Source organism: Akebia trifoliata, chromosome 10 (assembly GCF_017979445.1).
Source record: "Akebia trifoliata isolate Shusen 1 chromosome 10, ASM1797944v1, whole genome shotgun sequence".
Lineage (NCBI taxonomy): Eukaryota > Viridiplantae > Streptophyta > Magnoliopsida > Ranunculales > Lardizabalaceae > Akebia > Akebia trifoliata.
In genome coordinates this window covers 686,629-710,088 of record NC_141384.1, presented here as the reverse complement: position 1 = coordinate 710,088, position 23,460 = coordinate 686,629, and the positions used below count along the sequence as shown (strand labels likewise).

General features: G+C 33.2%; 2 protein-coding genes across 3 annotated transcripts; both read right to left on the bottom strand.

Annotated features, from left to right (window-relative positions):
* Positions 1-6,782: 6,782 nt before the first annotated feature.
* On the bottom strand, positions 6,783-13,245 carry LOC147392572 (phospholipase D alpha 1-like). 2 transcript variants are annotated; one of them, XM_086456911.1, is made up of 4 exons: positions 13,158-13,245; positions 12,609-12,723; positions 7,596-9,495; positions 6,783-7,388 (listed from the first exon to the last, which is right to left on the bottom strand). In XM_086456911.1, exons 2-4 carry the CDS (start codon positions 12,714-12,716, stop codon positions 6,955-6,957), a joined length of 2,442 nt encoding a protein of 813 aa, XP_086313037.1. In that variant the 5' UTR covers positions 12,717-12,723; positions 13,158-13,245; the 3' UTR covers positions 6,783-6,954. The 2 variants fall into 2 exon arrangements, with proteins under 2 accessions (XP_086313037.1, XP_086313036.1); XM_086456910.1 differs by lacking the exon at positions 13,158-13,245 and having other exon boundaries at positions 12,609-13,135.
* Positions 13,246-16,230: 2,985 nt separating this feature from the next.
* On the bottom strand, positions 16,231-23,412 carry LOC147392571 (uncharacterized). The gene is made up of 9 exons (XM_086456846.1): positions 22,947-23,412; positions 21,911-22,003; positions 20,966-21,070; positions 20,705-20,857; positions 20,518-20,616; positions 20,261-20,389; positions 19,489-19,782; positions 19,260-19,376; positions 16,231-18,834 (listed from the first exon to the last, which is right to left on the bottom strand). Exons 1-9 carry the CDS (start codon positions 23,259-23,261, stop codon positions 18,655-18,657), a joined length of 1,485 nt encoding a protein of 494 aa, XP_086312972.1. The 5' UTR covers positions 23,262-23,412; the 3' UTR covers positions 16,231-18,654.
* Between the last annotated feature and the right edge of the window lie 48 nt (positions 23,413-23,460).

The following is a 23,460-nucleotide window of genomic DNA, read 5'->3' as shown; positions in this document are numbered from 1 at the left end:
CTTATTGCCCTTATGAGTAATTCATGACTTACTGGGGGGTGTTATAAAATCATTATACTAAAAAATCCCCTACAAATTGGCCAATTGCCCTTATGAGTGATTCATGACTTATTAGGGGGGGTGTTATAAAATCATTACACTAAAAAATCCCCTACAAATTGGCCCATTGCCCTTATGAGTGATTCATGACTTATTACAAATTGGCCCATTGCCCTTATGAGTGATTCATGAGTTACTAGGGGGGAAGGGTTATAAAATCATTACACCAAAAAATCTCCTACAAATTGGCCAATTGCCCTTATGAGTGATTCATGACTTACTAGGGGAGGGGGAGGGTTATAAAATCATTACACTAAAAAATCCCCTAAAAATTGGCCCATTGCCCTTATGAGTGATTCATGACTTATTAAGGCCCTGTTTGATAATGTTGTCAACTTTTTCTGTCACATTCTATGACTAAAAACAATTTAAAAAAATAACTGTAAAAAATTGAAACATTGAAAGACTTGTTATAAAATCATTACACCAAAAATCCCTTACAAATTAGCCCATTGCCCTTATGGGTGATTCATGACTTACTAAGGCCCCGTTTGATAATGTTGTCAACTTTTTCTATCACATTCTACGACTAAAAACAATTTTAAAAAATAACTGTAAAAAAATTGGAACATTGAAAAACTTGTTATAAAATCATTACACCAAAAAATCCCCTACAAATTGGCCTATTGCCCTTATGGGTGATTCATGACTTACTAAAGCCCCGTTTGATAATGTTGTCAATTTTTTCTGTCACATTCTACAACTAAAAATAATTTTAAAAAATAATTAAAAAACTTGTTTAATAGCGTCTTATAAAAGTGTTATGCTATTTACCAAAATTTAATAATTATTATTTGATACAGTTGCTAGATTTTATTATATTTTGATAAAATGACCAAAATACTCTTAATGTTGATAATACACAAAAAATTATTAGAATACCCTAATAAATATATAATTACATTCTATATATAGAATAAATTTATATTAAAAAATAATAAAAATAATTATTTTAATTTAAATAAATTTACAAAATTTATATTCTATCGAAATTTTGGCAACATCCCCTCTTAAAAATAGACATATGAAAATTTTCTGATAAAAAAAATATCTGCATAATACACAATCCAACATCCGCATAACATCTCATTTATATTCTGACATCATTTAAAATCATTACACCAAAAAATTCCCTACAAATTGGCCCATTACCCTTATGAGTGATTCATGACTTATTAAGGCCCCGTTTGATAACGTTGTTAACTTTTTCTGTCACATTCTACGACTAATAACAATTTTAAAAAACAGCTGTAAAAAAATTGGAACATTGAAAAACTTGTTTAATAGCGTCTTATAAAAGTGTTGTTCTATTTACCAAAATTTAGTAATTATTATTTGATACAGTTGCTAGATTCTATTGTATTTTGATAAAATGACCAAAATACCCTTAATGTTGATAATACACAAAAAATGATTGGAATACCCTAATAAATATATAATTACACTATATATATAAAATAAATTTATATTAAAAATAATAAAAATAATTATTTTAATTTAAATAAATTTATAAAATTTATAATTCTATCAAAATTTTGGCAACATCCCCTCTTAAAAATGGACATCTGAAATTTTTTTGATAAAGAAAATATCTGCATAATACACAATCCAACATCCACATAACATCTCATTTATATTCTGACATCATTTAAACATAATAACCATAACTAATATAATAAGTAGAACTGAAATAAATAAAAACATGAAAAATATGCATCCAACAAATACGTACAAGATATATTTTTCATTCTTCTTATTTGTTCCAATATAACTAATGTCATCACCTGACCACATGAATAAAATGATGGATACGTATAATTTGTCATCAATGCTATTCATCATGCATAAAAAATTATAAATACGCATGAAATCTTGATAATATATACTTAAACATAATATAATCTTTATCCTAATATCGAATAATAGTATCAATACTTACAATATAAAGTAATAAACATAATATGAAAATGTATCAATGATTGCTAGTATAAATGACATTCACTATTGAATCCTTCTGTATTTTCATTTTTTGTCGGCTCTGACGATTTATTGATGGGGAAACTGGATATTCCTGTTCAGTGATGCTCATTTCTTCCTTTTCAATGGATCATTCTTCCTTGAATCGAGCAAATTCTTCATCAATAATGACATGTTTTCTAATAAAATTGTGCAATATTATACATGCAACAACAATATTTCGTTGTTTGTCCAAATCATTTTGCCTTCAAAACCCCAAAGGTCCACTTAATCACATTTCAAAGTAAATAATGTAAGTGGTTGAATAATTTTTTCGACCGTTTGCCTATGATCTTCTAACTCTTGTAGATGGTATCGAACACCTCAACAAGGTGCGAGATTACCATTCATTAGTGGGTACTCATCATCTACTAGATAGTATTTTACTAGGTCAAGACATATTTCACCCAAACCTTGTGTTGTTTAGGAGTCCAGTTGACTTTCTAACCCTTTGCTTTATCAATCTCCATAGTCAAATCTAATAAAAATCCAAACCAAAATTATGATAAACATGAACCCACATCAACATCTACAAGAAACATAAACCACGGGGATGATAAACATGAAATTAGGGAACTCAAGTAAACATGGATTTAAGGCTAGCATTTCAGAACATTATTTATTACATGACATCTACACATCAAATCTTATAGATTATTCTGATTTGTGACTCCTTTCATATTAAAATAGTTCATTGAAAATTATTTTAGGGTATTTTAATTGATGAATAACAATTCATGTAATTTTAACGCTTAAATCCTAAAAAATTCTAATTTTAGATGAAGTGAACTTAATATTTCATAGCACATTTAAATAGTTAATCCAACTAAAAATATTAATAAAAAAATTTGAGTTGCTCAGATCATTTAAAAATATGTAAATGCCATCCCAAATCCATGAAAAATCATAGATACCCATGAAAATACTTGGATTGAACAAGAAATTAGAAAATATAAGGAATAAACATGTGTTTTTATGAGAAAATCGATAAAAAAAAACTCGAAGAATAGTAGATACTCTTTATAAATGAACAAAAAATATTGACTTACCTCAAATTTGACCCGAGATAGTCATTGAACGACAATGGTGGAATGTTTCATACAAGTCAGATGATAGGTATGACCTGATCGAAGTTATATGTAGTGTACGTCGTTGATCAGACTACCAATGACAGGGACAATGGACAGTAGGGTTCATAGAAGGATGAAACACGATGGTTAGAGTTATGACTTGGTCAAAGTTAAATGTAGTATACGTTGTCGATCAGAACACTATACGCCCTTGATTAGACCACCAACAACATGGACAATAGATAACATGGTTCACAAAAGGATGAAACACGATGGTTAAGGTTGCTGAAATGTGGTTTTACTTTAAAGGAGACATCGAGTGGCATTATTATCATTGATGAGGGGCAAAAAAGACATTTCACAAGAGTCATTTTTCGATCTTGGATTTTCCCGCAGAAGCTAATGTTAAAAGCACCTTTGACCCACTCGTACAAATCACGTTTAAAAAGTAAAAAATGTGATGCGTTTCTTTTATCAAACAATAATTGCATTTAATAATCACATCTGGAACCGCAAAAGCACCAAAAAGCGAGATTCGCGAGCATTATCAAACAACCACTAACTTATCCACGACATACTTGGTGACTTACTAATGAAATCAAGTTATTGTGACTCAAGATTGACATTGATTCACACTTTGCTGATGTGGAGGCCACACATGACCATTGATGCTTTTCACTTATATCTCAATGAAAAGCATCTATGATTCTGTACACACATCCATGTCAGCAAAGTGAGAATCGATCTCAATTTTGAGGACACTATAGTATTATTCTACTAATAATCCTTATTGTGACTTAATTCTAACATTAACTAGAATCATAAATACCAATAATCGACTTGTTTAATTTTTTTGATCAATGTAGGATTATAAATTTTGCATAAAAGAGATCACATGATTAAATCAGAAATATCGCATCTATGTTAGACTATAGTTTCATGATCATAGAAATAGTTTTTATAGACCAGCTAAGAATCAGTCTCTACTTGACAAATGTCGGATATAAAGTGGGTTTAAACATGCTTACTAATTATAAGCTTAAAGGTTATAATCCACTGACCTTGGTTTAGGCATTTTTGTGTATTTAATCCAAGGTGGAAATTGTTGTCAAACCTAATGTATAAATTTGAATCAGAAAAAGGTTATGTAAATCAAACAATAAGAATAGTTGGAATGAACTTATCGGATTGAGTGACTGAGGCACAGAGAAGTTATTGTCCTTAAAATCAATTTCGCCCTCTTAGGATGATATCTATAGTATAGTCGGTCTCAGGCAATCGATTTCCATGATTCAACAATCCCAAGTCTGTTAACCGCGCACTTGAAAAGAGTAGACCTTCTATGAATTTGATCAAATCAGTTGGTGTACGACTAGTGAGAATTAGAAGAAAAAAAGAGAGGGAGATAAAAGTTTATATTTGCAGCCTTTATTAGTCTGTTTTTGAACGTTTGAGAATCCAAACGTTCAACAAAGATTAATTCTAATTGTTAGATAGATCAACAGTTGAGATGAGATCTTTAAGTAAAAAATGATCAAACGAATTTATGCAAAAGTGGGTCTTTCACGCACACACACATGAGACTTAAATCGGAGATTTGCACCCCTTTTACGCGCGCACACGTGCACTAAGGGTTTTCGACGGGTTGGCCCTAAACACAATTATGTGCCTTGGGCCCCACATGTGTGCATAAAGCCTAATCTCTCTCTCTCACACTCAAGCAAGTAGGAAAATGAGAACATTTATAAGTTGAGCATAAGTCTCATATTTACTTAATGTGAGACAAAATATTTAGAGAGTTATTGTACAACTTTTAAGAGAGAAAAAAAAAAGAATATTTGACTTTTCAACTATCACAAATAAGAAAAAATGTTTTCTTAACTAAGGTTTCACCAAAAATGAAAAAACCCTACACCAACCACATTCAAGAAAAAATAAAGTTTTAACTTCAAATCTTTCTCCCAACAAAATCCAATAAATAATATCAACTATGAATCCTACAGCAATCCCCCACAAATTCATAGTAAGAAGGAATAGGAAATACTACTCGTACAAAGTGAAATACTAGATATCTAATGTCGATGTCTTTTGGACTTAATAGACATTTAGTCTAGATAAATAGAAGTTACAAGGACTTGGTGTAACTAGGTCACTTAACCATTTCCCTTTTGGAGTAAGTTAACTACCATATCATATATATCTTTCTTTCTTAGATTGATCGTGTTCTTATGGTTTGACACATTTCGACCATGTGTCGAATCTTGATTCTTTTTATGAATGCTCTAAAGTACTTGCCTACAATACTCATAAGAAGCGGCCTTACACCCACATGCATATAGGTAATTCCATCAAGTATGTTCTATGATTATTACACACTATCTAAATATAGGCTATGCAATTTATTAAGAGCTTTAACTCATCCCTACATCGTCATAGAATAACACTACTCAACACTATAGGAAATGGTCATAAAGTTAAAACTTTTTTTCTCTAGTGCTCATCCATTAGTTCAGTGATTTGATATTACCCATTAAATCTACTTCTTGGGATATCCATTCAAATAGATTGGGTTTTCATCACAAACTAATTATTTACATAGGCTTAACTCTCATTCCCCTCGATGTATTACTTACTAACTCTCTAGTTTATGGTTTTGGTAACAGATCTGCTAGGTTACTTTTTGATCTCACAAAGTGAACATCGATCACACCATCCGTCAATAGTTGTCTTACTATATTGTGTCTTAAACGGATGTATCTACTCTTAACGTTATATATGATTTTAGCCTTGGCTATAACTGCATGGTTATCACAATGAATGAATACTGAAGGCATTGGTTTTTCCTATAAAAAAATATCTAATAAAAGATTTTTCAACCATTCTGCTTCAGTTCTTGCCAATTCTAAAGTAATGAACTCTGATTTGTGTATCAAGATATCATAAATCTCAAACATTGGATTTTGTGTTTTTTCCTTGAATTTCTTGCTCAACTAGCTATTCAGATTTTGGATGCCATCTACAATACTACTATATATAGATACACAATGAATAATTGACGTAAACTTAGTTATTTATCTTTTACTCCTTGGACTAGACACGGCGTTATGATCCCCCAAAACCATTTTCTTTGTCATGTCACCATACATTATCAAGCTGATGGAGGGGAGGCTTAAAAATCTCCATTGAGGACCATGGTTTTAAATCTCGTCTAACACTAAGATGACTTGCCCAAGTCATCTCAATATCGTCCATGAATGAGGTGGATAGACAAGGCATCTCACATGTGCCAAATCTCGCGAGACAGACAAGATGACTTGGAAGATATTTTGAAATCTCGGCCGAGTCTGTAAAACTCATTTGAGTCAATCGGGATTTTGAATGTTTTAATTAAAATAATTACATTTTTTAAATTTATATATTTAACTAAAATATAATTTCATTATTAAACATCTTCTAATCTACCTTATTTTATAATTTTTTTAAAATATAAATATATATATGAATAAATAATTATAAAGCAAGTTTAATGATTTATCTGGTCTAAGATGAGAGGACCCTTTCGAATAAGAGGTCCTTATTTATAATCAAGCCCTCGGAAAAATGAGCAAGGTTTAAATTACCAAAAAAACAAGCATTATAGTCACAAAGTACAGGCAAATCACTGAAAACCAACAAATACAACACATGATTTTTTTTTTTTACAACTACAGTAGTAAACTACTGGTGTTATTGAGGAAGATTATTTACCAGAACAAAGTAGATAATGACATTACGTAGTAAGCATTGGCGGCATATAGCCCGAATTGGTACCAAGGACACGGGCCTTTGTGTCGGGGAAGAACTCAGTCCCTGGTAACTCTGTGATCGTTCCATCGTTAGTGATTCCTACAGGGTAGCTAAGAAGGTGACCTGGCAAGTCATGATCCAAAGTATCACTCGAGTAGAGATCCCAGTACTTATCAGCGATCTTGTTGACCTCCCGGATACAATCTACGTCCTCGGGGTGGAGGAAAGAGTCCTCAAGCATGCCAAGGTGCTCATACCACAATGCCATCCGGAATCCGTGGATCTGACCCCTTGCTGGTTGCATCGTCGCTAGATGATACGGTTGGTAAGCTCCCATTGCAATCTCGGTATCCCTAGCACCGTCCATTGACCTCTGATTGAGGTTGGCCGATCCGATGATTATGTACTCATCATCAACTACAAAAGGTATAATGTAACCAAAACTAAGAGTTCGATAAACCATTAAAAACTAGTCAAGCCTACTTGGGTTTGGGTGAGTAAAGTAAAGAACTTGGTTTGTTTCAAACAGATTTTTAGAGTTCCAACTATTAAGTTTTGGTTGAATTGGGTAGGCTTTATCAAGTTCAAGTTAATTATTCCAAATAATTCAGAGCTGACACTTACCTATCATCATCTTGGCATGAACGTAGATCATGAAGCGGCGAGCATTCTGGGCTCTACTGTAATCCGTATCGCGTTCTGGTTCTTCTGAGGGCCTATACTCTCCGTCTTTCTTCAACTCCCGATTCCCGAGGCAGAAGAATGTAAGATAGTCTTTGGGGTTGGCTTGAATCCCCTTAGCTTTGAGGGCTTGAGTAATATCACCATACATCATCTCCAACGTTCTCCTTTGCCAATCTAATATTCCTTGAACCGAATCACTTTCTGCCACCCATTCTGGCCACATCGGTATCACAACGTAAACGCTAAACCTCTCCCCCGCTTCTATTTTACTAACAATTTTTAGTGAGAGTTCCTTTGGGACAAGATGCAGAGCCTCAATGTCCTCGACCTTGATGTCCGTTGATCTCCAACAAAATGAGCTTCCAAGGAAATACTGATTTTCAATGTAAATGAAATTCTTTGCTCTTCGAATGGCATTTATATAAGCATCCTGGATGCTTCGGTCGATGATGTTATCCTTCCCACTGACAAGCCCTGCTCTTGCTGCGTCCTCAGGTGTGTCAGGGAAGCCAAAAGCTGCCCCACCGTCTATAGATCGGAATAATTGAACATTCCAAGTTTCATGGTCATCTGGGAGCATAACTGGGGAGGGTGGGATAATGATGTCACCAAGTTTTCTTAGCTCAACAAGTAAATCCTTCCCACCTTGCTTTCTCCATCTCTGCTCAAAGTTGTATAAGACATCCCAAGCAATGGGTCCTTCTAACCGGCTATGAATGTCGTGCCACGGCTCCCTTGGGCCACCTTTATTGATCGAAGCGCCAGCAAAGTTTGGCTGATGGAAATCATCGTGGTGGGCTGTGTCCAATGTCCTGAAAATGGAATGAAAAGGTGTATCGTATCTTCCGTCACAGAGATCAATACCCCCAACAAAACTTACAATCCTCCTTTGTTGTGACTCTCCATTGGGCAACTCACTGTCCACCACCACAGTCTTCTGATGATGAGTGAAAATGTTAGCAATCTTTAAATCCTGAATAAAACTCTCCCCATCATCCGGATTACGTGGGCACAAGACACAGTGTACATCTGTGCCACGGAAATAACTTCCCGTTTCTTCGTCATGGGTAAGCATCAAACCATTGTTCTCCAGTATTGGCACAGAGGTTCTATCATTCCAAACAAGCATCAGCACTCTGACACCTTCACTTGCCTTCTTCTTGAGAAGCTCTCCAAGAGTAATGTCTCCTCCTGGTTTTTGCCTCCTCAAGTCCCTTATTAAAGTGATCTCGGTGTATACAGACCACCCGGTTATGTAAATCAAGTGCTTCGCATTAGTGATCGCATCAAACACATCCTCCCAACATCTGTGGGGCTCGTAATACTTGCCTCCAGTAAGAGGGATTTTTGGGATAAAGTTATCTGGGATATGGGAATCTTGGTACAAAGAAACTCTGCATCCTTGTCTCTGTGTGAAGAATGTATAAGGGACTCCAGGGAACTTAGGACTAAAAACCCCCCGAGACCAATTGAGTTCTCGAGTAACATCAAAATACTGTATCTTCACATGGATCTTAGCACTTCCATGCACGGGTTTACGGTCTCCATCCAAGATCTCAAGCCATCTATCCACTTCTTGTCCATTAAGGATTTCCTCAACAGGTAAGTAAGCTCTACCAATTAGTGCTGCTCCAAGGGCAAGGTCATCTTTGATTGTGAAGGTCACATCAGAAGCCATATGAGCACAGTAGATGTGAAAAGATTCGTACCATCGGGGATTGACGGGCTCATTTTGGATCACTCTTGTCCGAGCAACCCTAGCTTTTTGTAGATCAATTGTTGCGTAGACTCTGGTAGCACCTTTGCCAAGTCCAATGGTCTCCTCAATATTTTCAACGAGCTACAAGAAGGATTTGCACAAGTGAAGCATAAAGAAAAAAAGAAGAGTAATTTGAAGAAGAGTGCTGATTTTTGAACTCAACCTAACAGTGGGGCTCAAAAATCTCCCATGTGGCATGAGCAAAGAACCGTAGATTCTGTCCCTCGGGATACACAACCAACCTGATTGGCCTGCCATCTGCAGTTGTGTATCCTGAGCGAAAGAATCTACGGCTCTTTGCACATGACATATCGGTGAGTTTTTGATTCCGGCTGTCAGGTTGAACTCAAAAATCATTAGTCTTTGAAGAAAGAAATGAGTGTTATATACATATATACAGTCTCTTGATTCAGGAAAATAACCTTCTCTTCGATCGTGTAGTGTCCATAAAATTCAAGAAAAAGCACTAGAAATACATAAAAGTAAATTAAAAAATAATAAATAAATAAAGAATCAAAGAGATTCAGATAATAACAAACAACTTTAGGGCTGGTAAGAATAATACAGTAAAAGAAAATCTGATAACTACTTTGCAAATTCATTCTAAAACCCACTAAAATTTGTTGAAGATTTGATCATCTTAAGTTGTTAACAATTGAAAGTGCTAGAGTTTTGGGAAACCATAATATTATGGTTTGGACATAATATTATAGAAATCTAAATATTGATGCGCTGGTAGAAAGAAGTTTGAAAATATGTGTACACAAGAAGCAATGTAAAGTTAGAAGGTAACTAATTGTATAGCTCATCTTGAAGAAACCAGTAAATAAAACTTAAGAATATAAACGATAAAATACTCATCAAATGCAAAAATCTTCTTAGTGGTAGACTTTTTTTTTTTACCTCAGTTTAAATATAAAATTTAAGGACATAATCATAAATGAGCAAAGCTAACAATTGTTATTTTTCGATTATAAGATGATTAGTAGATTCTCAGTCAGTTACAAAATCTTATTTCTACATAAGATTAAAAACATTTAAATCAGCAAAAATTAATTAATTTACATTTAAAAAAATGAAAGAAAAGAAGTCGAACCCAGTTGACTCTGTCTAGTTTTCCCAAACTGGACTAAGGGGGCTTTGGTGCAGATTGTTGAACCTGATTCTCAATTCTGGTTATGAATTTTCAAAAGCAGATTATAGAAACTGATTTTCAAAATCCAAAATCTCGTTTGACTAACACTGTTTCTAAAAACTGATATTGTGGAAAAAATTACCCAATTACACTTCTTGAGATTGAAAATAAGAGTAAAAATACATCCTAGAGATTGAAGATAATGAATTTTTTATGGAAAAAAATCAAAGATTTTTGGAAATAGGTGAAAAATTATGTCATTTTCTATTAGTTTTTAAATTAATTATATGTTACGAATCATAGTAAGATTATCCAAAAAAATATGATGATTTTGTATTTGTATTTCAAAAACTATTATTGTTGTTGTTAACTATAATTATAAATAATTATATATTAATATTATTATTAGTTATTTTATTATTATTAATATATTTATTATTATTGTTGTTGTTATTACTACTACTATTATTACTAATTATATATATATATTTGATAACCGGGTATCCTTGTAGACAATGGACATGACCCGTATCTAGGTTTTGCCCAATCAATAGACCATGGTCTTGTCCAAGGACTGGTCCTGGGACACGTGCAACGCCCGCACATCACATGCACTAGGTAAGTGAGGGTGCACCCTCGCGGGTAACCCCCGAGGAATTAATGCTCATACTGGGTATTGAACTCACAACCTACGGGCATTAACCGCTTTTTAGTCCAAAATTGCCATTGAGACCACCCCTAAGAGTTTTTATTACTAATTATAACTATATTGATATGATTATTGGTTACATTATTAATATTATTATTGTGATAATAATAATAATAATAATTATTATTATTATTATTATTTCAAGATCATCATAAGTGGATAAGTTTGTGAGAATCAAGAGAAACAACCTAAGAACTTTGATTATACATGATTTTGGTTCCTGATTATGAAAAAATTAGACTGATAAACCGAACCAAACGTTACATCAGATTTTAGAATTCGATTTTGAGATAGAATCAGATTCTAAAATCCGTACCAAACATCCCTTAATAATTTCAAAATACCAAGCAAGTCATAGAGGATCACGGATGAGTCAATGTGATGGACGACTCACATTGACTTTCTTGCCCAAGACCGGGATGACTCACCCGAGTCAACTCGGTCTCCAACTAGTTTCAAAACCATGTATACATTAGCACATTACCCACTAAATAGGAGATCTGGAATTTGTCTTTCTCTTCTAAATCTCACAGATCAGAAATAGAAGTACTAAATGCATAAAATTAGAGGGAAAATATTACAAATTTGGCATCACAATTCACAACTACTTCATATCTACCTTTTAGAAATACAAATCTAAATTTAATATGTAAAACATATATTTTTGAGCAAAGCTTTGATGATGATAATCAACACAAAATTGGGGAGGAAATTAAATTTCTAAAAACTGCATCTTAGATTGGAATCTAAATATTACTTAGTTTCTTCCAGATCTTTAGTAATTTAGATCACGTCATGATTTTTAAACTCAATTTCACATCTCATCTCGTTCAGCTCTGATATCGAGTTAACTCAAACGATACATCTCGTTCAATATTAAGATAATAGTTTTTAACCATTTAAAAAACCTGAAAATTTCTGAAAAAATTTAGAAATGATTCCTATTAAAAAATGACGTGAAAAAAACATAAAATTAAAAAAAAAATTATAATATACCTATCAAAATATATAAATTAAATATGAAGTTTTTCTTTAAAACCTTTTTTTTTTTCCACCAACTTGAGAAGACGAAGAAAAATCGATTTGGGTGAAAGAATATAAGATTAAAGAGGTTTAACTCGGATGAGATTTTTAAAATCTCGTTCGATAATGTTTAACTCGCGATTTATTCATTGCTGTGAGATCTTATTTGTGTGGGACGAGATATTGGAAAATCTTGAGACGTCTCGCTTATCTCACGATATGCAGCCGTCTAAAATAACTTTGTAAGTTGGTCTCGTTTAGCCACGATACCGAGTTAACTCGGGTGAGGCGTGGTGTCGGACGAGTTAAAAACCATGGATCACGTACCTTCCGAATGAACTGCGGAGCAGCACCAGTAGTTCTATCAGGATTTGATAGAGATTTTGCTTCGAGGATCGTCGCGTGCAGTGTGCCATGGAGCAGAATCAGAGCCATTCCTCACCTGTAAAACAAAAACAAATTCCAGTTCTTCGAAGAAACTGATCTAACAATCATGAAAGATCTCTTAAATGGATTAATAACTTTAGGTCTGAGATCTCAGTATTACAAACTTCCCGAAACAGTTCAATTTGAAGAGCAAAAAAAAAAAAATTAAATATCTGCTTTAAGAACTTCAATGCAACGAGAAGACAGAATTAGTTTTAAAATTCGGTTTCTCGTCTCGTCTACTCTCGTCCAGGCCAGATACCGAGGCGTCTCGGGCGAGTTTTCCGATGCGTTTGAGACGTCTCGTTCAAAAAATATATATAAAAAAAATTAAATCTGGGTCAGAAAAGTGACTTGTGAGTTGATCTCGTTCAATTCAGACACCGATTTAACTCGGGCGATACGTCTCGGTGTCGGACGAGTTTTAAAACCATTTTACAAAAGATGCACCTGCAGAGGAAATCTAGGTTTTCGATCTGTAGAATTGCAGGAGACCCGAAACGAACTCTCCCTTTAATTGGGGAACTTTGTGGGAGGCACTCAATCGCAAAAGGCCATTTGGCACATTTGAAGTTGATATTTTTAAGAAGAAAAAGAAAAATTACTCTAGGGACTGACTAGTTGCACAATACTAGTTGTTGGTTGCACTCCAATATGTAACTTTTATTTTAATTTGTAGTTTTGTATTATTTGCTCGTGCTCTACTTTGCTCGTACTTTGTGATTGAATTTACTTGTGTTTTCATTGGCTCAAACTTAATTAAAGTATTAATTTTCTAATCTTTGTTTAGAAATTAATATGAATCTGTGTATTTTAAGGGAATGTAACTTTGTAAATTTGATTTCGAATCGATAAAGTATTTTTTGCAAAAATTACCTAACCAAAAATAATTTTTGTGGGCTTAATTGAGGAAGAAGAGTTGCAACATTTTTTGTAAAATTATTTTTGGAGTGTAATCATCCAAATGGAGTTCAAAGAAGAATTTTTAAGCGATGGAGTTAGGTGGTGTGTAACTAATCGGCCCCATAACTTTATCCGGTGACAATCAATCATAATTTTGAAATTATCCAAATTTTAAGTTCATATTTACAAAATAAAAAAAAGGGTAAATTACTCTTTGACTCGTATAATTTGGCATAATTCCATGTTGACACCCTAATATTTTAATAATTACACTTACCTCCCTTATAATTATCTAAGGGGTTCATTTACCCCCCTTCCATCTACTCAGCAATAATCAAGCATAAAAAAATTATTTTTATTTTTATAAAGATCAATTTACCCTTTTTAAAATATTATTTTTCTTGAAAAACAAAACTATCCCTGTGAAAAATGGGTCATACATAAGTATGTGAATGTTTAGACATGACATTTTTTATTATTGTTTTAAAAATCAATGAATCGTGAAATTATCAAAAAAAAAAAAAAAATTAAAACTTCTTATGTTACACTAATAGAAGTTTATGAAATGTTATTAATGGATCTTAACAGTAGTCCAATAGATGTGGCCAAATGTCAAATGGCATAAAAAATAAGTCTTTGGGAACAAATTATACAAGAAATCATATAAGGTGATTGAATGTGTGAAACTTGGTACTAGAACTATTATAATTCGTAATGAAAAAAAAAAAATTAGATAAAAGAAACTTTTCTTTTTTAATAAAAAAATGAGGGTTGAATTTATAAATAAATGTAAGATTTATTTATTTATTTGAATTCTTTCAATTCTAATATTAATTAAGTGAGATCAGGAACTTAATAAGAGACTCTTTGATAGATACCATAAGGATGTTTAAGATGAAGAAAATGTCAAAGATAGAATTGGTCGTGGTGGGTAATGACAAAAATATCCTTTACAACATCATTTCATGGTACAAAACTCAATTAGTGAAAGTAACTTAAAAATATTTTCTTAATATACATGTATTTGTATATATTTATTTCTCATGTACTATCTATTGGCCATAATTCATTAATATGTAATTAAATATCAAGGCCCCAATTCAAATCTTGAAATTCATTTATAAAATGGATTCATTTTTCTCAAACTATATTTCTTTGATTACATATTCTTTTTTGACATGGATTTTACAATACCATTTATTCATTCATGATTGAGATACTCTCCTTTGTAACTTTTTAAATTGAAAATAATGAATCTCTCTTGATTGATGTCATAAATACGAGTCCAACTTTGAAGTGAGTAGTCCGCTTCAAAATCTGAAGAAACCCCCTTCATTATAAGACATGTGGCGCTTTGAATTTGTTTCATGCCATTACATTTCCATCAAAATTTGAAATACATCCTTGAAAATGGCAAGTATAATCCAATGGAGCAGGCTGTCTGCTACAAAGTTTTTTCCCATAAATATGGATGTTGATAGTCGTTATCCTAGGACACACACCATAAGATACATTAAATAAACTAACCACCAGATGGGTGGCTGAGTGGTAGCACTTCGCGATCAAGGGGTGTGCTCTCCCTATGGTCTCAAGTTCGATTCCCACCGACTACTAATATCAGTGCCCACAGATCGCAGGATTAAAATCCTGTTTCGCAAGCCTTGTTCGAGGAAGAGGGAATAGTTGGTGCGTGTAAGTTGACCCAAATACCCTTCTTATTAAAAAAAAAAGAAGAAAAGATACATAAAATAAACTCAAAATTTTATTTTACTACTCCAAGTGCCCTTCAAATAATTTCCTGAAATGATTATTTTCGAGGTGTTTAAAAGCATCTTGACATGTGTCTTAAGGCACAAGTTAACATAACCCCACAAGTATTTGAAAAAGAGTTGTAATAATATGACTCGCCAAGTGGCATACTCAATCGACTCCCCTGACGTGACAAGTTCATAATCGTAGATCTATACTCCTCGAGATACATGATTGTACTTCCTCATGAAAAATGTATCTTGAGGAGTACAAATCTACGATTCCCGAACTTGTCCATGTCAGGGAGTCAATTGAATATGCCACTTGACGAGTCATATTAGGACTGTCAACGGATGCTTATTGGTACAGATACAGTAATAACCGAATTCGAATCTAAATCCAACGAATGTTCTAAAACTTTATTTGAATTCGAATCCAATTATTTTATCGTATATCGGATAATATCCGATTAGAATTCAAATAATTTGTATATAAAAAAAACATAATTTTTCTTTATCAAACTGATTTTTCATTATAAAAAATATTTATTATATATTATATTATTTATATAAAAGAATTAATCAAATAAAATAATATATATTATATATTATTTCAAATCGAATATTATTGGATTCGGAATGTTAATATCCAAATCTGTATTCGATAATGATTCGAATATATAAAACTATCCGAATTTGAATTCAAAATCCAAATTTTTTGGATAATTTAAATTTTCGACTATCCATTAACACTCTTAAGCCATATCATCAGGATTCTTTGGTACAATACTGTTTGATATAATAGTCATCTTTAAGAATTTTATTTTATAATTAAAAATTATAATATTTTCAGGATTTTTTATTTACTATTTTTTCACATGTTGTTGAATTGCGAATGACGAAGATAGAATAGAATCGATGTAAAATATCCTGCGATCTGATATCCCATGTTTCAATTTTCTGATTAGCAAATACAGAACTCGTAAATATAATAGAAATAAGATAATTTTAATTTTTCTATGGTGACTATTTTCACGTGTAAAGTATCGATGGCTTAAAAGAACATGGATGGCCATCATCAAATGTAAAGTCGTCGATATCATGGAAGGCATTATAATTATAACACGTGGGAGGATAAAGATGTCCACCAACTCTTATCATAATTAATTCCTGTCTTTTATTGAACACCACTACCATTATTCTTAATTTATCATAAGTAGCCCTCACTTCACCTTTATTTTTTTTTAGAGCGAGATTCTATTACTGTATCAACTTTTACTAACGCCACTCCAATTCATATGTAATAAATTATATATCTTGAGGTGGCATTAGCAAAAGTTGATGTGACAATAGAAATTCTCTTTTCAAAATTGATATATCATTGACGTCAATCTTACATAAAAAATAGAAAAATGTTCTAAATAACCTCAAAATAAACTCCTTCTCATAAAAATCTTAATTGTTTATTTTGTTTTGATTTTTTTTTTCTTTTTTTATCGTGATTTTCTTACTCCCCCTCCGGCAAACTCCCCCACTAACTAAGAGTAATGATAATCTGACACTCCCACATGGTATACTCAAAATACTCTCTTGACGTGGGATGTGTCAGAACTCAGAACCATAGATTTTATTTCATCAAAATTTTATGGGGATGTGACGTTGTGTATATCAAGGCATAAAAGTGTATAGTTCTAGCACATGTCACGTCAAGAGAATAATTTTAGTATGTCATGTGGGGGAGTACCTAAACATTTGTAGCAAGGCTAACTTGATACAAGTTGAGGCCTAAGGCAAAAACCATAAATGAGGCATTTTTATATTTTATATTTTATATATAATATAAATAATATTAATAAAATATTTATTTAATAAAAAATAATGAAAATTTTCTTTTGCTAAAATTATTCTCTTATTTTCTTGGGATGTTAAGAATACTATAAATTATTTATGATCTAAAATTTTAGAAAAACTCAATATAAGTAGGACTTATGAATAACATTGTCACACACTTCTCGTGGATGTCTATTACTGTTAATTACCCAAAATCACCAAACCCACAAATCCAATTAGTCAATTTCGTTCAACATCCCTAATAAATAATTAGTATGTAGCTACCCTACTGTGCATATTTTATTAAATGAGCATGATGTAATTATGTCAATCATAGGGATGAAATTTGAAAAGGAAAAATTGAAAAACAAATACAAATGGAAAATATTCCTATCAAATCAATAAAAATGTAGGAAGAATGTTGCAAGTAATAAAAACCCAACTACTTCTACAACACTATTAAAGAAAACTTTGTTTTACTATTAAAAAATAAGCAAACAACTAAACAAAATAATATAATATAATTGAAAAAAATAAAAATAAATAAAAAGTTGTGATAATATGACGGTCCCCCTCTAACACACGCTCCCATCACATAACCGTAGATCATTTGCCTTGGGATACACAAAAAAGGAATTACGATTATGTGTATCTCAAGACAAATGATCTATGGATCTGTCATAAGGGGTTGGGTTACAAAATCATTACACCAAAAAAGCCCTACAAATTGGCCCATTGCCCCATGGGTGATTCGTGACTTACTAACTTGTCTACGCCATACTTGGTGACTTACTAATAAAGTCAAGCTGTTGTGATTCAAGATTGACATCGATTCACACTTTGCTGATGTGGAGGTCATACATAACCATTGATGCTTTTCACTTGTATCTCAGTGAAAAGCATTTATGATTCTGTACACACGTCCATGTCAGCAAAGTGAGAATCGATCTCAATTTTGAGGACACTATAGCATTATTCTACTAATAATCCTTATTGTGATTTAATTCTAACATTAACTAGAATCATAAATACCAATAATCGACTTGTTTTATCTTTTTGATCAATTTAGGATTATAAATTTTGCACAAAAGAGATCACATGATCAAATCAGAAATATCGCATCTTTTTTGGACTACAGTTTCATGATCATAAAAATGGTTTTTATAGACCAGCTAAGATTATGGACAGATGTCTCCACTTGACAAATGTGGGATACAAAGTGGGTTTAAACATGCTTACTGATTATAAGCTTAAAGGTTATCTTCCACTGACCTTGGTCTAGGCATTTTTGTGTGTTCAATCCAAGGTGGAAATTGTTATCTTCCCTCGTGCTTTTGGTCCAATGTCACTGAACAAACATATTGAAATCAGATAGTTTTAATTCCCAAAATGATTTAATGTTGTGGTCATCACTAACCTGAGTGATGAACGCCATCTTTACAGTTTAAACTATGTGTCGCAAGAGTTTATAAAGACATGAAGGAAGAAGATACATTGGGAGTAAGCTCCCGAGCTACTTGGAGGAGGTGCTCTATATTGATTTCAGGATAATGCTGAAGAAGTTTTAAGTTGGCTGTAAAATCGCCGCTCAACAATCTGCTTCTCACACATAGCAGCATCGCACAACAGACCCGAAGCAGCATTTCCTGTACCAGAATTGGCATTAATCCAAATCAGTGTTCTGGCTAAGTATAATTCATGCGCATCAACACAAGTGCATTACTTTCTTTTGGAGAAATAACATTAAACAAATCAAAGCCAAAGAAACAAAAGACAAAAAGAACGAGAAAAAACAGCAAGAAAAAACGTTGTGAAAACTCCAAAATATAACAAACTGGTAATGTCGAAAAGTCTTTTGATTGGACCAAAACTCGGCGAAATAAACTTGGTTTGGCCAGGAAATATGAACATTGTCCACAGTTTGATAATGTAGAATATTGGATTACTTAGTGGGTACTCAATGACTAGACTAAATGAAAAATTCAAAGGCTGAATTCTTCGTCAAATTTAAAATTTGGATATCAATGGGGAGTAATTCATTTATTGATGAGAGAAAGAGAGAGAGAGATACCTGAATGCCAAAAGGATTACTTAGAAGAGAATCCCATATTCTCATTATGGCATTAAAACTAAATTCTTGAGTTAGGAGCAATGTAACCCACCTGAAAGCATAGAATTGTGGGTTAACCTGCACAATAAGACATGAAAATCAGCTTAATTAATGATCATGATGTATAATCAAAGGTTTAGCATGATAGAAGCCCTATCAAATAAAGAAAACTCAGTAGAGCTTTGCCTACGTTGGATGGTTTACGAAAATTGAGGGGGACACTAGAAGCATTCAATGCATATCTATGAAAGAGTTGCTTAGCATCAAGAACAAGATACATGGATGCATTTTTTCGTTTATTTACTTTGTTTGAGATCTCAAGATGTCGCCACAACTCCTCGTCGTTGGCTTTCAATAACTCCATCAACTGTGAAAGAGTGGCATGAATCCCCACTGAGTTGTTATCTAGTTGCTGACAAAAGTGATCTACAGAGTCACTCAAAATTCGAACGAAACAAGAAAAACAATCTGCTTCTGCATTAGACTGCACAATGGAACAAGTATTAAAGCCAAATAAATATTAGATTTTCAATCTCTGGAATTAACTTGATTTAACTCAAACTAAAAACATTGTCAGTTATAATTGGAGAAACTCTTGAATTCTTGCAAGGAACAAACTCCCAAACTTCCCTAAATCTGCTCTGGACATGGTGCACATCAAAGTTTGAAGAGTAGATTTTATGTTCATTTAGTTTTTTAATTTTTTGCTTTTATTTTTATGTTTTTTGGACTTATTTTCATGTTTTATTAGTCCATGGTTTTAGTATAATCTACTCTTCAAGCTTTGATGTCCCATCACGACATTTAGCTACTGAAAGAGACACAAACTTGTTTAGGCTGATAATTATCATTGTTGGTATCGATGCCCTATCCTAACTTGTCTTCTTATGTTGTTTGCTCAGGTCGATAAGTGACTATAAGAGATCAAAATAAAAGTGAGACCAAGTAGTAGAGTTCCTTACAGAATTTTTCTCGTCTGGATCAGTGCCAAATACATAGTATAGTGGTGCCAAGACCTCATTCATTCCTTGCACATAACGAATTGCTGGATTTAGCTTTGCAAACAAGAGAAGGATATTTCTCATCTCTTGCTGTACATGAAACACAATGTCATCCACTCCAGTCAGTTCAGATCATTTTCTCCACTAAAAAAAAACAAAGAGGAGCTGATGAAAGTAATTGCAAAATGGCAATCGAAGAGAAATTGCTTCTCACAAACCCGTTTTTTGCAGCTAAATGATGAGTCTCCTGAGAAGAATTTCAGGTCTGGGTGAGTGCGTTGCAAATCACGGTCGATCTGCTCTGCTATCTCTGCATCCTAGAAAACATGAAATATATTGTAGTTTGTTGGCAAGGAAAGTATGTCTCGCGATGTTGCCAAAAGATGGTCAAGGTGGAGAAATTACCTGAAAATATTGATGCCAGATGCTAGCCTTACCATCGCTCAGAGGGTGATCTCCATGAAAGATCTCATGTCTTCTTAGCATCCCATCCACATCATTGTCCTTGTCCATCTCCTTTGAAATCAAATCTTCATCCTTTCTTCTTGAAAATTCTGACTGTCTAGATTAAAAAATCTCTTAATTAGTGGATAGTAATCAGATGTAGAAACTGAAGATAAAGATAGATGAAGAGAAAAAATGAAGTTGAGCAGCAAAGAAACTTACAGGATTCAAGAGAAGCTCATCTTTTAGTGTAGCATATTTCAGTCGGTTTTTGGACAATTCTGCTTCCCATAGTTCTCGAGAATCAGGCAAGTAACCTAAGAGTAGCTGCTTTTGTGCAAAACATCAAAAGAACATTCAGTATTCATGAGCAAAACATCTGCATGAATTAATTCATTAGAAAAGGTTGATGGATTCGTCCATGAAAACTCAAGTTTTTGGTATCTATAAGATATATTGGAGCACTTAATTTCAAATACAAAATGTTATCTACAAAGTCCTTGCCATAATTTTTTTTTTTTTAATGATCAATGTATGTTGGGTTTAATTCCTATGCCGTATTCTCGGGAAGTCGTAATTTGAACCAGTAGTGAAGACCAAAATTCTACCTATTAGATAATTTTAAAGGGTGTATGATCAATGTATGTTGGGTCATGCCTTGATCCTTGACTTTTGACCCAAAGGTTGCTTTGGCAACCATTGACCCATGTTTTCTAAGATTCGAAAGATGTCTTAGCTTAGGCTTAAAAAGGCTATTCTCTCTCATTTGGAATACAATGCAATCAAACAATTACAACTGAATTTTTTTATTTTTTTTATTCCCCCCACAATTGTTTTATTTTAATGTTACTAAGTGTTCAAAGAAGCATGAATAGATTTAGTAAACCTATCACAAGAATTCAGATTCGATCCATTTTATCCAAGAATCAACTTTGCCAGTAACCCGTTGCTGATCACATTTTACACGTTGGAGGAAAATATTGCTATAAATACAACGATATTTATAATGTACCAATCTTCTGAATTTTCTAATTTCTCTCTCATGATTCCAATTTTCTTCATCAATACCAACTCCACTTATTGTTGCAAAATGTGAAGCTTCTAGTTCTATGCAAACAAATATAGTTTCTTAAATGAATTTAATTACACAAAGATTGATAATCTAACCTTCCAAGATGTAGCACGCAACCCTCCTCCATCGAGAAGGCCAGAACTCGCGATCCTTTGCAGTCTTTCCAAATTTATAACATTATGAGAAAGCTAATCAAACCAAAGGATGGAAAAAAAATTAAATAAAGTTGGGAGCAAAATCAAGAATAATGTATTAATAGATCCAGAGTAAGAAAAAACAGAGGATCCTTGATAATTATTGAAAATTAATGAAAAAACATACTAACTATTGGAGAGTTGTCATGAATTCAACCCGAATTCTTGATGATCCGTTAACGACCCGAATGATCTGATTATTCGCCCCCGGCCGAAATTTTCACACATATGGTTTGGGTTTTGATCCAACCCATTTGTATCCTCTTTGTAACCATAAGTATATAAGGGGTATTTTTTAGGGTTCATTCTTTGTGTGAGAAAGGTGAGCTGCAAGAGAGAAGATAGAATGGGTGTAACCTAGGGTTTTCCGAAGAACTTTGTAGAAATCTCATTCTTGATCAAATGGATTGATCATCGCAGACCGTGGACTAAAGCATCTTGCCGAACCACGTAAATCGTGACTTCTGTTCTATTTTCTCTATTTTGTTTTTTTTTGCTTTAAATTTCCGGCTACTAGTTCGTTTTATTTTTGCACACTTTCGCATAACACTAACTTCCTTCAAATTCTAAATCGATTGATTCCTTCAAAATTTTTAAACAAATAGGCAAATCCATGAAAAGTAAATCAATCAAAAACTGATCTAATCCAAATTTCAAGTTCAAAGTTCAAACTATTTTTACCAAAATGACAAAGATACAACACGTATTAAAGCTAAGAATCTCAAAAATCCGAACCAATACACCTAAAGTTACCTTCAAACAGAGCAAATCCAATCAAATCTCACCTCGAACTCCAACTCTGATCGTTTCAAACCATTCATTTTTTTTAAAACCAAAATGACAAAGATACAACACGAATTAAAGCTAAGAATCTCAAAAATCCGAACCAATACACCTAAAGTTACCTTCAAACAAAGAAAATCCAATAAAATCTCACCTCGAACTCCAACTCTGATCGTTTCTCATCGGCAACAAAGATCGCAGAAGCAGAAATCGGCTTCAAAATATCTTTAACAACTGTTGGAGGAATCGATGAATCTGATTCTTCTTTCTGCGCCCTCTCTCCATCGATTTCAGTCTCCAATCTGAATCCATTCGAATGAAACGTTTCAAGCTCTTCTCCCAACTCAAACTCCAAATCTGAACCGCCATTGTTTTCTTCCTTATCTTCGAAGCCACCTAACAAGCTTCCGAGATGATCAGGAATGACTCGCTTGGTTTTCTCTGAGAACTTAAACTTTCCTTTTAACATTGTTGAAGAAACTGGTTCGATCAAGGGAGACAGCTCGCTTGAGCCGCTTAGGTATGACCGTACGGTTCCATAGAAGCTCTGAAGATGTGAAGAGAGAACAATAGTGTTTTGGTTCCATGGCGCGCGCTTTGTCTCGTCAAAGAAGAATGGTAGTTAACCGTTTGAATGGTAGACTAGATTTCTTTTGGCTCATAAGAGA

Bases quoted from the DNA above. Each gene is read 5' to 3' on its own strand.
- LOC147392571 (XM_086456846.1), bottom strand. From the start codon at position 23,261: ATGTTAAAAGGAAAGTTTAAGTTCTCAGAGAAAACCAAGCGAGTCATT. The intron at 19,783-20,260 runs GTAAGGAACTCT...TCCATTGTGCAG, and splicing joins ATCCAGACGAGAAAAATTCT to TCTAATGCAGAAGCAGATTG. The intron at 19,377-19,488 runs GTAGGCAAAGCT...CTTATTGTGCAG, and splicing joins ATTTTCGTAAACCATCCAAC to GTTAACCCACAATTCTATGC.
- LOC147392572 (XM_086456911.1), bottom strand. From the start codon at position 12,716: ATGGCTCTGATTCTGCTCCATGGCACACTGCACGCGACGATCCTCGAA. The intron at 9,496-12,608 runs GTACGTGATCCA...TCCTTCTTGTAG, and splicing joins CTCCGCAGTTCATTCGGAAG to CTCGTTGAAAATATTGAGGA. The intron at 7,389-7,595 runs GTAAGTGTCAGC...TACCTTTTGTAG, and splicing joins TCATGCCAAGATGATGATAG to TTGATGATGAGTACATAATC.